The sequence below is a fragment of the Protopterus annectens genome, chromosome 13.part0 (genome assembly GCF_019279795.1).
Source record: "Protopterus annectens isolate FY-2018-M chromosome 13.part0, PAN1.0, whole genome shotgun sequence".
NCBI lineage: Eukaryota > Metazoa > Chordata > Ceratodontiformes > Protopteridae > Protopterus > Protopterus annectens.
Window position 1 is genome coordinate 531415261 of NC_056747.1, and position 15355 is coordinate 531430615.

Here is a 15355-nt window from a genome sequence, read left to right on the forward strand (position 1 = left end):
TTGTTTTATGCAGATAGTGAGTCTGGTCCATAGCAGCAGTATCCTCTGCAAGATATACTTGTCCCTCCAAACCATTCGACTGATGTTGCAGAAGAGGTTTAGATCCCAAGAGATTCAGCATTTCTGATGCCATTTGTCTTGACACACAACATTTAGGGAAAAGACAATCAATAAAAAAATGGAGGGAAACAGGCTTGTAACTGAGAAAACTAGTGATTGGCATTCTGCAATTTTGGGGTTTTGCCTTTAAAGTACAAGACTGTGGTAGCTCAGGTATTTCTCCCTTTCTCCAAATACATCAACCTCTCTACATGTAGCAGGAGGTTGACAACACAACCATCTTAACTGAGGTGTGCAGGAGGGCTTGCTTTCTGCAAAAACACAAGTTTTTTTTTTCATGTTAAGCCACCCACTTTAAAGTTTTAGACCTTTCTGTGATCACACAAGATTGCAACAGCAATCATGGAGCCAAGCAGCTGATTACATTTGAAATATCACAAGGACAGGTACTCTGGATCTTGTTAATCTCAATTTGCACCACAAGGACTGGTCCTCTGGATTTTGTTTGCCGCAATCAACATTTTCATCAAAAGCAACATAAATGGTTCCTCTCCGATTCTTTGATTCTTGTACTAGGGGGGCTGGGGCACCTTTCTCACCTGAAAAAAATTCAAGAGGAATTCTGAAGGCATGGCTGCAGTTTACGCAAAAAACATTTCAATCACTAACAAATAAGTGCATCTGGTAAGTAGCAAATACATAATCTTGATGGTGTAACTGCAAAGGATTTTTTTCTACAAAAGCCTTTTTTATTTTCTCAACCACTGCCCTTCAAATTTCACCCAAAATAACTTATTACTCAAGGTCAAAAGCAAACCAGACCCACTATAAAGCTTTTAAAGTTCATGAAACCAGAACTAAAAAGACACTGTCGGGGCACAAACAAAAGGGCTGTTTGTTTCTATTACTGCAACTCTTACAGGTTTTAACTATAAACGCTGCATAATTAAATTAGAACATACATTTAGCTTGCTTCTAAGTCAACAGCACAGCATGGTGGGTGAAATGAACTATCTGAAACTTGAAAAACGTAAACAAACAACTGCAAATGCACTGCAAGCATACACAGTAGTTTAACAACCTACAACCACTGGCAATATTTTAATTTGAGAATTATCTCTACCATGGTTCACTATGGGAACCAGAAGTAACAATTCATTTCTAACTCTACTCATCTGTCCACAAAAATTGCAGATCATTTCAAGCGCCAATAACTAGAGGCTTATTCTTCAGTGCAAAACTCTCCAACCTTAAAAGCAAGGTACTTCTTCAAAAAAGCTTATAACATAGAGCTTATGACACCATTACGACTGCCTGATGGCCATTGTTTTTCAGATCATGAGGTCGCCATCAATTTCACTGAAACATACTTTCTGTGTTTCTCAATTGTGTTTTCTCTAACCATCAAAAGATCTGTCAGAAATGTTGCTAGAATATAGAATCTTTTTTTATAGCTGAGAATCAAGCATCTGAACAAGGTATCCACTCCATTAGAGTTAGTAACACTGGCCTCGATGACAACTCAGATGTTCAGTATGGTCTTCACAACTGCTATGAATAATGTCTGTAAGAATTAATGCAGGTATCTCTGCAAGCTCTTCATAAGATGCTGGTAAACCACTTTCACATCCACACAATCAGCACCACTGTCTCTTTTCATAAGAAAGCATAAGAATTCTTATATAGACTTAAATGCTTTGGAACAGCATCCCTCAGAAGACAGGAGTAGGAAAGATGACTAATGTCATATCAGTTCTGGGCAATGTGAGATGTAAAGTCTGGTCGTCAGAAATGCTATTTTCAAACAGGCCAACACATGTAAATGTACCTGAAGAAACATGATTCACAGCTACGAAATGTTACTCTTGGGAAGGAGAGAGTAGGAAGGAAAAACTCTAATGCCATTCTGCTACTGAACATTCTGAAAAGCATGGCCTGGTCATTACAAATACTACCTCTAAACAGAACAGCAAGCAACAAAGTACTCAAGACTCCCTTAACCAGACCACCTCACTAACTAAGCAGTCTTTTAAAACTGCATGACAGGGACTAGGCAGAGAAATGATGACTGTAAGATAGACCATCACATTTGTCATGTCTATTATGAACTACGTAGCTTAGTCAAAAACCTCAAATGCAGCCAAGCTTAGTGTACATGAAATTCAACACAAACTCTCTCAAAGATCCTCTGGCTGAACACTTTTTTTTTTTTTTTTTTAAGTAAAGTCTACAAACAAAGCTCTCTACCATATCTGTGGAAAATGACAGAGGTTTATACAAGAGGACATTAGACCTATCTATGTACCATATGCATCCATTGGATAAATATCACTTTTCCCTTCACCAATTTTACTTTAACTTGCTTCAAGATTGGCACACCTTGGCAAAACTTATAAAGATAAAGTTATCAGAAAATTCCAGTTCTTCAAGTTAGTCCCAAATAAACAATCTTCAATGAGATGTCATCAACCAGGCAAATTAATACCCATGCAATATACCTGTGATCTCACCAAGAAGTCAAAATCATTCTACAAAGCAGGCTGGTGGACACATACTGAAAACAACACAAAATGACGTGATAAAAAGAGAAGATGGAGCAAGATGTACAAGAACCAGGGATGGACCCAAGGTTTGGTACTAGTTATGTCCTGATCTGGCTGTCAGGACTTGCATACAGGGACAAGAAAGGGGTGTGACACCCCACCACCTCTGGGTCAGTGATCAAGGAGCCTCAATCCTCACCACTGGCATTAGTGGGGGATGTTCACTGGGAAGTTGATGGGTGCACACACAGTATTTCCAGATGCAGCTCTCTGCATCAAGTGCAATTTCCCTTAAGAGCACACAGAGACCACTGTCAGTCCAGGGCTGGTTTCTCCCTCTTTTTCCAGATCCCCAATAAGACTCGCCACTGGCACAGCTATAAAGTTGAGTCCTTAGCCAGGGTTCCAAGGCAGGTCCTCCAACACTCGCTCTGCCCACCCAGTACTTCATGTCCCTGTTCAAGCAGTTCACACACACACACACACACACACACACACCTGGAAAAGCCTGGCACAGATTTACTAGCTATGCCCTCTTTGCCCAGACTATTAGGTAGATATGCAAAGAAAACCACAAAGTAATCCACAAAATGCAGAAACACTTTATTCCTCTGACGTCTCGGCCTAAGCCTTCAAGGAGTAAAGAACTTACAAAATGCACAGCCCATACATAGCAGTCACAAATTAATTAAACAATAAAAACAATTAAATTAACACCCTCCAATTAAATTCTTCATTTAACCCATGAGGGTACAGAGTACCAAATTTTAAAATGTAAACAGCTTCCTTAGAAAGCAAGTAATGCTTTATGTTACAAGTATCAAAGCAAGACAAACTTATTTTTTCCAAAACAGTACCTTGTAGCCCCTCATTTTTACTATCATGGAATTTTTTGAAATGCATAGCCACAGAGCTTTCCTCTTTCTTATTAACAATGCCCCTAGCATGTTCCATTAATCTCAACTTAAATGCCCTTTTGGTTTCCCCAATATAAAATTTATTACATGGGCATCTAAGTGCATAAATCACACCTTCAGAATTACAAGTAAAATAATTACATGTATTAAAACCCACATTATTTATATAAGGAAAACTATTAACTACAAAATTACATGCTCTACATTTGCCACACTTAAAAGTACCCCTAAGGGAAATACTATCAGCAAGACTAGCAGAGGGCAAAAGAAATTTACTATTCACCAAAAAATTTTGGATATTCCTGCCTCTCTTGTAAGAAAATCTCAATCTACCTTCTAACCATATTGCTACATTATTAAGTGAAACAAAATATTCCCAATAATGTTTAACCAGCCTAACCAATTCAGCACTAAAATTACTATATGTAGTCACAAAATATAAAATCTCATGCTGTTTATTAATTTCCAAACTAGATGTTAAGGTATATTTTCTATGTGTTTTATTATTAATTCTCCTAACACCTATATTAAACAATCTATCATAACTTCTCTGAACCAGTTAATCACTATAACCTCTGCATTTAAACATTCCCAAAGTTGCATCTAGTTCCCGATAAAGAATAGATTCAACATTGCATAATCTAGACACCCGCAACATTTCACCATATGGTAAAGCTTCTAATGTATGAGGGGGATGACAACTCACCCCATACACATGAGAACCTTCATCAAATTTTCTGTTAACAGATGTTTCCAATCTATTACCATCCTTAATGTTTAACACAACATCCAAAAAAGAAACATTCACACCCATTTTAAAACCATCAAATTCTAACAAAAATCTATTATTATGTAATTCTGAAATAAAACTATCAACAAAAACCTCACCATCTTGGACAAGAAAAATTAGGTCATCAATAAACCTATAATACCTAACAACATATTTACAAAAAAAGGAATTTCTATACAAATATTCAGACTCAAAAAGGCCCATGGCCAGATTCGCATACATGGGGGCAAAAGCTGCCCCCATGGCCGTACATTTTTTTTTGTCGATAAAAACTATTATTAAACTCAAAAAAATTGTGTGTTAAACAAAAATAAATAAGTTCTCTAATGTATTCTGTGGCTGGATAATCACCCAAAAAGAATCTTAAGGCCTCCATGCCAAATCCATGGCTTATGTTTGTATATAAGCTCTTAACATCAAGGGTTAACCAGTACATACTCTCATTCCACTCAACATCCTTGATTTTGTTCATAAAGTCAAAAACATCACAAATATATGAAGGTAAAGCTTTAACTGTAGGCAGCAAAAAGCTATGGAGAAAAAGCCCTATATTGTGCAAAAAATAATTACATCCCGAAACAATAGGTCTTCCAGGGGGTGATACTAAACTTTTATGTATTTTTGGTAAACAATAGAACAAAGCTATTCTACAACCTTCTATATTAAACTTTTTTTTAACATCTGCATCTGAAAAATAACCCAATCTTTCACCCTTCTTCATTAATTCAATGTATTCAGAAACAGAGTCACTGTACATACTGAATTCCACCTTCTCATAAACACTAACATCACTTAAATGTTCTTCACACATTTTAAGATATTGTGAAAAGTGCATCACGACCAATGTATTACCCTTGTCAGAAGGTTTGAATACAAGTTCCTTCATTTTACTTAACACAAGTAAAGCCTTCCATTCCTTCTGGGTTAAATTATAGAAATTATCAGGTTTACTTCTCAGAAACTCATTATGTGCACGTTCAATAGAAAAATTAAATACATTGGTGAAATGTATAACATCATTATTCAAAACTGAGGGCATAAAATTACTTTTAGTTTTAATACATTCAGTATCAAATTTATAATAAGCATTACAAATATTATCAGAATCACAAGTATGAAAACTGTCCATAGATGAATCAAGGCTGTCGCTAGATAAAACTTCATTCATGTCCACATTTAAGTTACAAAAAAACCTTTTCAAATGCAGTTTCCTACAAAACCTGTAGACATCACTTTTAATATCATACATGCGAGGTACAACTGTAGGAATAAACTTAAGTCCACAATTAAGCACTGCAGGTTCAAGGTCAGAAAACGAGTAACCAGAAAGATTAATGACATAGTTAGACATAGAAGGTAAAGAAAGGCAACTACCATTTACCTCTCTTATAACCCCCTTGCAAGTGCTGTTCCTTCTGTGCTGGTGCCTGTACTTCTCTCTGACGTTTTCTTCCCTGGGTCCAAGGCAGGTCCTCCAACACTCGCTCTGCCCACCCAGTACTTCATGTCCCTGTTCAAGCAGTTCACACACACACACACACACACACACACACACACACACACACACACACACACACACACACACACACACACACACACCCCTGGAAAAGCCTGGCACAGATTTACTAGCTATGCCCCCTTTGCCCAGACTACTAGGTAGCTATCACTGCCACCAGAACCCCTTGCCAGCTACTTTAAGGCCCTTACAAAGGTACCCAATATACTGAGTGAAATTAATATTAATACAAACGGTAGTTTGACCAAGAGCAAGGCTATTAGGAGTGGCCCATACAGTGTCACCAAATAAATATGCAAGTACTCTCACAACTTAAATATCTCTACAAAGATCAACCACAATGAAAGGTTTAAATATATTTAATAACAGATAAAAAAACAAGAAAATACTAAGTATATATTTACAGTGACATCAGAGCTCAAATCACTGGAAATATATAAAACAACATTGAAGGACAGGCTCAGACAAATAAAGAAAACAATATCTAAACTAAGCTTCACTATATTCTTGACTGAATCTAAGAAAATTATACAATTCCCTGATAAATTAACAGAGCAAGGCAGATGATGTGGTGAATGGTGGTCCTTGTTGTCAGGCCCAAGACAGAATACAGAATGCTCCTGAGACATCAGTCTCTAGTATTAAAATATTATTTCTACACAGAATGACATGACATACATCTGGTCGTCTGACTCGTTTATCACAGTATCACCAACCCTGGAAACTGGCAGGATTTTAATACTAAAATACATACACACACAAACATTGCTCAGATCTGTTGAGCTTCTGGAGGTTGTAAAACCTTCCAGTTTCCTCTGTTAAAACATATACATTTAAACATTTACAACAATGCATGTACATTTCTGTTTTCTCCAGTAGGGCACACTGTGGCTACACAAGCCCTTTACAAATACCTTTTCAACACAAACATCTGCATAAATCAGTTTAATATGCCATACAGTTTTAATACATTTGTAACGCAAGCATCTTGTATAAATCAGTTTGATATTCACAAATGACATACAATTATTTACAAAATTCCAGCTAGCTGTGCTGGCAGTACTTCCTACTGTCACAAGGGAATACGTCCAAATTAAGAATTGACAAAACTGTCAAAGGTGCAAAGATGGTAGCCAAGATTTACTACAAATGAAGAAGGGCCTTGGGTAAAACTTGGACAATAAGGAAAATGGCTCTGGAGAAGTATTATGAAAATGATCAACAGACTATCCAATACCAAACACAGATGATGACTGCAGTGCAACAAGATGCCGTTTGCACTACAATGGAGGAGCAGGATCAAAGAAAGCAGATTTTTGTTCTTTACCAATACTGGAGTACAGTGATGTACCCAGAAAATTGTACTGGGCTTTAAAGGAAGGAAGGTTATAAAACTGCAGTGTCTCTGGAAGTTACCAAGGTGTTCACAGCAAAAGGGAACACAACATGAAGAAAGGTTAAGTCACAGAGTGTGAACTCTGGAGCAAAAGCAAGGCAGCTGTAGGGCAGGATATAGATTTACTATACAAATGAAGTACAACTAAGAAGCAGGACAAAGGGTGGGGGGAGAAGACGCAGCACCTGGAAAAGTCAAATCTAAACTAATTACATTTATTTTCAGGTAAAGAACGTGAAACCTTGGAATGAGTTGTCATTAAATAATGGTGGACTAAAATAGTATTGGGACACAAAGGAAGACTGGAAAGAAATGAAGACAAGAAGTAGAAAAGGGGGCGGGAAGATCTGGATTATTGGTTATGTTCACTCTACGTGTTGGTATGCTCATATTTCTCAGACTCCCAGAACCATCACCACAGACAATGACTTCATTCCTGCCAAAAATCACAAGCATTACAGCAGAAGTACTGCATACTTGTGAAGTGGATAATACGAGGAGAATAAATAAGACAAGCCCCAACTCTCCAGGAGAAATCTTATCTGGTGTGGCAGCCAAACACCATTTCAGTAACAGTAAAAGGCAATAAACCTACAAATGTATTTTTCTAGAACAAAAGCAATGACAGAGCTGCAATAGGGGAAAGTTAAAGATTACGGCACAGCTTCTTGGACATATGAATCAACAGAACTGGTACATACGCTTAGGCTCACAGTACCCTTTTTAAAAGCTGCCACAGGCATTACATGAAGCTCTAATTACACCACCTTTAGATATTCCACTATAAAAAATTGAGGTACTGAAAATATTCCTTTCCAGGACCAAATCTGCTTGTTGGGAAGGTTGGATTTAATAGTTATTCTTAAATGCTGACACACCTTAACACAACTGTCAAATGCAATGTGCCGTATACTACAGAAGCCTCTGTATTAAATTTGTTACAACTCTACCACACACAACGAGCTACCAGTTTTTTTTTCACACACAAGTATTAAGGTGGCACATGTGAAACAAAACAAAGCTACTCTCTTCCAGGTTCTAGGGAGTAATGGTTTGACTCCTGGTCAAAATTAATCCTAATCTCATTACAAAGATGCCCCATGTTGAGCACTGCTACTATACAGAACAAAAGAAGGTTCTCCTAGATTTGGCAACCTCAGAGTTAGTTACAACAGGGAGGGTTTGCATAGGATTTCACCCAGCTAAATAAAAGTTTCATTGTGTGTGTTAGTTTCATTGTGTGTGTTACACCTGAACAGCCGAGCTCTGATTTATCAGGTGTCAACAAACCAAATTCTATTACCAACTCATCATATAACAGTCTTGACAATTTGTGCTTTGGACACAACATATCCTGCAACTTGCATCTAGTAATCAAAAAGCCTTCCACCACATCTTTGCTTCCAGAGAACCATATTACTGCCTCGGAAATAAATCTGCACTCTCCTGCAGAAGCAGAGAACAGAGGTGTGGCAACATATCAAAAAATCAGGGGTCTACTATCTAAAGATTTTTCCTGATCTCCAACAAGAGGAGAAACCTGCAGAAAGGTCTTTAACTCAAAGATTTCAATACTGCTGTTATAAACATCACATCTACCTTAAGTACACTAATGCCTCCCCTTCAAGTAAGGGAAATGAATGTTAACATATGCACAATGAGTGCTTTTGTATTCACCTTCTGGCCTGACACAGGCATCCTAAAACAAGTCTCTCGGTCCTATACTGAAGGCCTCAATGCATTTTGGGCATAAGTGAGCTACTAGAAGTGCAGTACGGAAGATGCAAGTCTTCTCCAGACTTAAAGGAATTCTACAAATTTAGGCCAGCAGTTTCTTCAATGCAGGTACTATGAAATGGGTTGGCATATATAAAAGCAATTTACAACATTTTTTCTTGTTTTTAGCTCCATGTCTACTGACCAACGAGTCTCCCCTACTGGTCTTGAGCCTATATTAGGTATCCTAGCACACAGACAACAGCTGACCAGATGGGCCCATCATCCAACAGTAGCTGGTGGTCTGTATCCTCACCAGGATCCCAGCATTTCTAATGAGGCCCTATCCCTGCCACTGGTGGCCAAACCAAACACCTATGTTACCACAAGATACCTTATGCCTTACTGCTCTCTTCCACTCAAGCACATATGAAGAATGCTACCAGCACTAGCTTGGGATAGTCAAGCTCACATCCTTGGTGCAGCCTGCTCCACTGCTGTGTGAACCTATGCCTACAAGAAGGTTACTGGCCAAATGAAACCAACAGTATACCCCCATCCTCCTGATGGGTGAGTGAGCATCAGCCTCTCACGTCAGTCTTCTCTCATTGTGTCATTTGAACTCTGGTTGTCTAGGTCACAGCTTTATCTCTTTATGCCACAGAACTTGAGACTAGAAGCATATCCAAGCTAATAAAGCTGCAAAACAAGACTTCAATGGTCAGCATCACAAACAAGCCCTCCCCCCAAAAGTCAGACCATTTACTTAATGCTGATGAGCTTGCCCTCCTCAGGAGAAACAGCACCCTGCCAGGGTTTGGCAGGTTGTGTGCGAAGTAGATTCATGGCTCTGAAGTCTCTTCACCTAGCAGATCCACTAGTTATAATGAAAGCAAAAAATAATGACTGGGTCCTGGTTATTTCCTAGGTAAAGAGCCAGCACAGACTCCTGACAAACTTCTGGTTTTAAAGTCTTCAATAAACATATATGCAATTAACCATGCCTTGAGTATGTAGGAGATTCATACAGACAGGATAAAGCTGGGTTGTTGGACAAAATAACACAAACAAGCCAGCCAATATGAAAAGCATAGTAACTGAAGTTTATCCTCAGTGGTGTCTTAGAACTCCTGGTTATGTAAGACAGACAATTTGTGTCAATTCTTACTTATTTGGGTTTGGCTTGGATACACAAATTTTAACCAATCCTCAGTTCAATGCCAACTGCTTTAATTAACACTTGCAACTAACTGCTTCAGAGAAATTCATTTTTAGGACAAAAAAATGCCTCTAGTCTTGTTAAATGTAATACCACTGAAAGATTGTGTCCATCACTACTTTAAATGTCAGTGATGAGTTCTTAAAAACAGCTGCTTAAGCAACCATCCAACATTAGCAATGTCTTGCTCAAAGCACTCCTCACTTTTCAGTCTATTTCTGGCAGTTAACCCAGTTAGTAGTCAGCCACCAGCACCTGTCACACTTGAGGATAAGTTCAGATAAACTCAAAAAACACCAGCCACTGGTTTTAGTACCTCCGCAGTTATTACACCATACATTAATCAACAGTCCTATTACTAGCACTGGTCCTGTTAACAGTATACTCTCTAAGCAAATGACAAACAATGCAAACTAAGTCACTGAACCTCTATTAGCCATGCATCCCAAGAGCAATGCATTATTACAGGTATGAAGCTGTTAGTCATTTGCTTTGATGGCAACAGCTAAAACCATTTACAGAATTAGCTTTTAACAATTACAGTAAAAAGACAGATGATGAATTAGTCCACTGAAGATCCAGCTGTAAAACAGCTAGATTGCTTCATGACTAAAGTTGGATACAGCAGTGACAGACTCTCAGAAGTGTGATCAATAAATATGAAACTTGCAGTAAAACATCAACTATCGAACACACAATTTCACTTAAAGCATATGTGTGTGTGTGTGTGTGTGTGTGTGTGTGTGTGTGTATTAAATATATTAACTCCAAACATCTAGATCACATCATTGACAGCTTAGGTTGTCAAATCCTAAAACGACACCTAAGCATCGAAAGCTGACAATAGCGAATGGCCACAATCTAATTCTTTCCTCAGGAATGAATTTGCGTGGCCGTCCGTAAACAAAATAAACAAACACACCCAAACATAGTGCGGGGCTTTGCCCCCCCAACTAAATATAGCAACTCAGAGATCGCTCGACATTGGGGAAAGGGAAAATCCCTGATAACTGACACGCAAATTCTTTCCTGAGGAAAGAATTTGATTATGTGGCCGTTCGCTATTGTCAGCTTTTGATGCTTAGGTGTCAATGTTTAAGCATTCGACAAACTAAGCTGTTGATAATACAATATAGACCCTAATTCCAAAATCACTGCATTTTGTAGAAAAGTAGATTCTCTAACAATGCAATGGATAACAACAAAAAAATTGCAAAGCTGTATTCTCACAGTGTCAGTCACAAATGACTCTCAGTTAAGTCTGACATCTCACTTAGAAACCAGCCACTAGCTGTGATATTAACATCATGCACACACAAACAGGCACTCTCTCACCCACTTCAGCATAGCAGAGTACTCAAGCCCTATAAAACTGTGTTTGCCTTATCTGCTAGTAAGATCTTATTAACCAAAAATGTCTACAAAACAGCTCAGCTGAAATTACAGGGAACTTTACAACATGGGAAGAAATTTGCCCAAGATCACTTCTACAAATTTTATATTTTCCTTCAAATGTAAAACTGTGATACAACAATCATTGCTTGGTGATTCATGCCGCACTCACCTGTCCAGTGATCGCGCACACAGTTCTTGGTTCTGCGGGCTCATGGGGAGGTAGTGCTCCATACTTTCCTCTGCAGGTGTGCAAGGAGAGGATGTTGGTAAGTACACCGCAGTCCAGAGATGGAGTGCACGGACATGACATATGGGATGAAGGAGCTGCTGTAAAATTATAAAAGCAGATAAATCTTACTTTTCCAGAAATGCTTCTTGCTAAATAGAACATTGTTAAAGCCAAACGGTATTAATCCATCTGCTTAGACAACCATGGTTCAAGTCCCCATACACTCAATGCATTTCCTGCTATCTAACAGTCTCATAGCAAACAAATCAATATAGTAACATTCAAACTAAACTATTAAGATCTTATAAAGAGCAAGCAGGGTAACTTTAATTTAAGTCACGTTACCAAAGCAATTCCGCAGTATAACTGCATATCATTAATTCAAAGTACAACATAAGATGCAAAATAAAAAATACATCACTGTAAGCCAAAAATCAGTTACATGTAAATACAGTTTCAAGAATGAGTTATTTATCTGGGTCAGTTATATGCACTGTCAAGCCTTATGTTTGCCCCCTGTTCTTTACAGGTGCCTTAACTCTGGCACCTTGTCACACACTGCACTTCACCCTGGGATATCTTCCACATTCATAGGTTCTTAGATTAGTACTAGGCTAACTGCCCTCATGGGCCATTTTAAGTCTAACCAATTACCCCATGTGAGAATCAAACCTTGTACACCTTGTGCTTCTAAGGTAAGCACCATAACTATTAAGCCAACCTCCCACCCCTCACCTTCATTGTTCAGTATCTACTCTGCACAAAGTTGTTTTATCGTCATCACCTTCACTTTTCTTTCTTTTCACCACCACTTACTTTTGTCTCTGCAAATACCCAGTGTTGTTAATCTCATTTTCCTTTCCTTTACTACATTGTTGTTATCTGAAATTACTGATAGCATGAATTTTCTGATCAAAGGTCAGACAATGAAACAAAGATCAAGCAATAACCATTTCAAAACAGTATCTCTGACTCACACTAAAGACATTATCAGCTACAGCAGATAAAATACTGATATAAAATGATAATTCCCATCCCACCAAAGATGTGTGCAGTAGTAATAAATGAACAATTTATGACTACTCATAACTTAGTGAGGTATAATTCTCCTTTTCCTGCAGAGACGGAAGCTATGATGACAGTCGCCTGACTTCTTACCAAAAACTGATATGACTAAGCAGAATTTAAAATTTTTATGAAGAGTATTCTAAACACTGACTCATCACATCTCATAAATAATGCAGTGCAGAGACTCACATCATTACACTCTCTGCAACTGTCTTCAAAGAAATGCATGCTAAACAGCAAGCCCAAAACCTTCAAATACATGCAGTGAAGCCATAAAAAAGACAGTCAAGCTATTAAGTCTACCCAGATTTTGAAACTAGCCCCAAGGAGCTGTTCCCCTCTCTCCATCTATATATGTAAATTCACATTTCTTCCCACTCTTTCAGTATCATTGAATCCTCCAGCAAAACTACAGTGATCAAATGTCTATGCAGTGCATTAAAAGAGTCAAGATCCCATTACTACTCACTGGCAGTATTTTTTGCCACATTTCTGAATTGACCACTTCAAGTTGCAGTCTATACCTCCACCCTTCATATCTGCACCCTGCAATGTGGTGTAATCAAGTGTTATTCCCACGTTCTCTTCTCTCTTCACATGCATGCAAGCTGAGATAACATGCACCACTATGGACAACAAAGCACTATTACTACTGGCTTAAGCTGCTAACAATAATTCCTCACTAAACTAATTCAGGCACACACCACACGATTGGCAATTCTGTAAGAATTCTGGCTGCAGGAGGTTTAAATAATAAACACTATGCAAGCCCTGCAACTTTTACACTAGACTGTAATACAGGAGCACTTGTGTGCTCAGAGCCATTTCACTCTCAGTTCTCCCCCCTTAATTATCTTTAACAAATGGAATAAAAACACTGGGAAATGATAAGCTGAAAGCTTTACATGCCATACTTTCTCCCAACAAAGGTTTCCGCAGACAGTTACTTAACAGCCACTGACTTAAAAAAGCTGACAGGTGCCCCTACGTACATTTATAATTTACTTAATTAGTACTTTGTTCAAATTAGTTTGTTGATATTTCCACGGACCCTCGTTGGGGGTGGAGAATCACCAAAACTGGAAAAATACATCTCCCGGTTTCTACATGCAAGAATCCCACAAGTGAAAAGGATACTCAATGATGGAACTCTTAGCAAGCACCACTCCATCATAACTGGAGCTGATGTCCACAGAAAGACAAAAAAACTGCTGGGAAAATTCATAAGCAATAAGGTGCCTCAGATTTGTTGTCATCAGGAGTCAATTAAATCAGAAGTACAGGAACAGAGTTGATAAATCTCTGACAAAACTTACAGTCTCATTGCCTGGGATATAAAGGAAGTTCTGAAAGTTCTTATTTCCTGTTCTCAGCAAGGACCACACTGAACAAGTGCGTTTGTAGACATTTGCCTGCTCCCGCTCACAAAGATTGTTACACAGGAAGGTTCCATACAGACAAGAGTAGGTGTGTTGCACAAGCTTCACCTGAAAGAAAAAAAAATGCTTCCAATTCTCTCTACTACCAAGATTTAAAATGGACACAAGGCATAAACATATACAGGCTCCAAAAAAGCTTTGAGCAGTGTAATTTTAAGTGCTTGCTTTAACTAAAAATTCTGTCAATTACCATATACATCACACTGAGAAATCAAAGGAAATACATACATCGGAAAAAATAGACAATTAGACACACTGGAAAATGGATCTTAGTCTTCATATTTAAAGCACTAAAAAACTACCTGTGTGTTGGTGTGTTCCTTTCTTTAAAAAAAAAAAAAATCAAGACCATTACTTCTGCTACTCGATTTACCAAGAATAATGCAGACACTGATAAAGCTATGGAAAATTTCTTGTCATGACTTCCTTAGCTACACTCCTTGCCACAGTAGCGATCCTGGAAGTGGTGGCACTTCTTCATGCAAACAGTCTTCTTCCTGTCAGAAGGAAGGCACTGTGCAATGCTTGACTACAACAAGCTGTTTATGAATGCACATTTCCACACATACTACACTCAGGTGGAGTGCATGCATCTATTTTCTAGGCTTGTACCCCAAATCCCTGTGTATGAGTGCACCATTGGGCCTTCCCCCATGTGGCACTTCTGTAGCAAGACCAGCATTGCCTGTGCATAGTAACCAACATTCCTCCCCCCAGGTACTCCCAACATCCAGGCTACTAGATGAACTTGGTCCATTTACATCACTGTCAGGACCATCTATCTAGCTACTGTACATACTTAGTTGAATACCATAAGTGCTGGTGACTTGTCACAAATGCACACACAGTGCAGGAAGTAAATGACTCCAAATTCCCACAACAGTATTATAAGCTTCCACATCATCCCTGCATATTTTTCTCACATGGAGACCAAATGCAGATGTCACTAGACAATTTAACTATTTGTAAGAAAGCATACTTAATATATCCACGGAGTAATATATCCATGGAGTTTAATGTTCACCACTCATCCCGAGGAACAAACAAATGCAACATTTACATTTATG

At 38.4% G+C, this 15355-nt stretch overlaps 1 protein-coding gene across 1 annotated transcript in view; it reads right to left on the reverse strand.

Annotated features, from left to right (window-relative positions):
• The window catches only part of MTMR4 (myotubularin related protein 4), a 1011266-nt gene that overhangs the window by 180944 nt on the left and 814967 nt on the right, over positions 1 to 15355 (reverse strand). The window contains exons 17-18 of the mRNA XM_044054156.1: positions 14166 to 14336; positions 11722 to 11879 (exon numbers count right to left, since the gene is read on the reverse strand). Coding sequence (XP_043910091.1) covers positions 11722 to 11879; positions 14166 to 14336 — 329 coding nt within the window. The remainder of the gene's footprint in view (positions 1 to 11721; positions 11880 to 14165; positions 14337 to 15355) is intronic.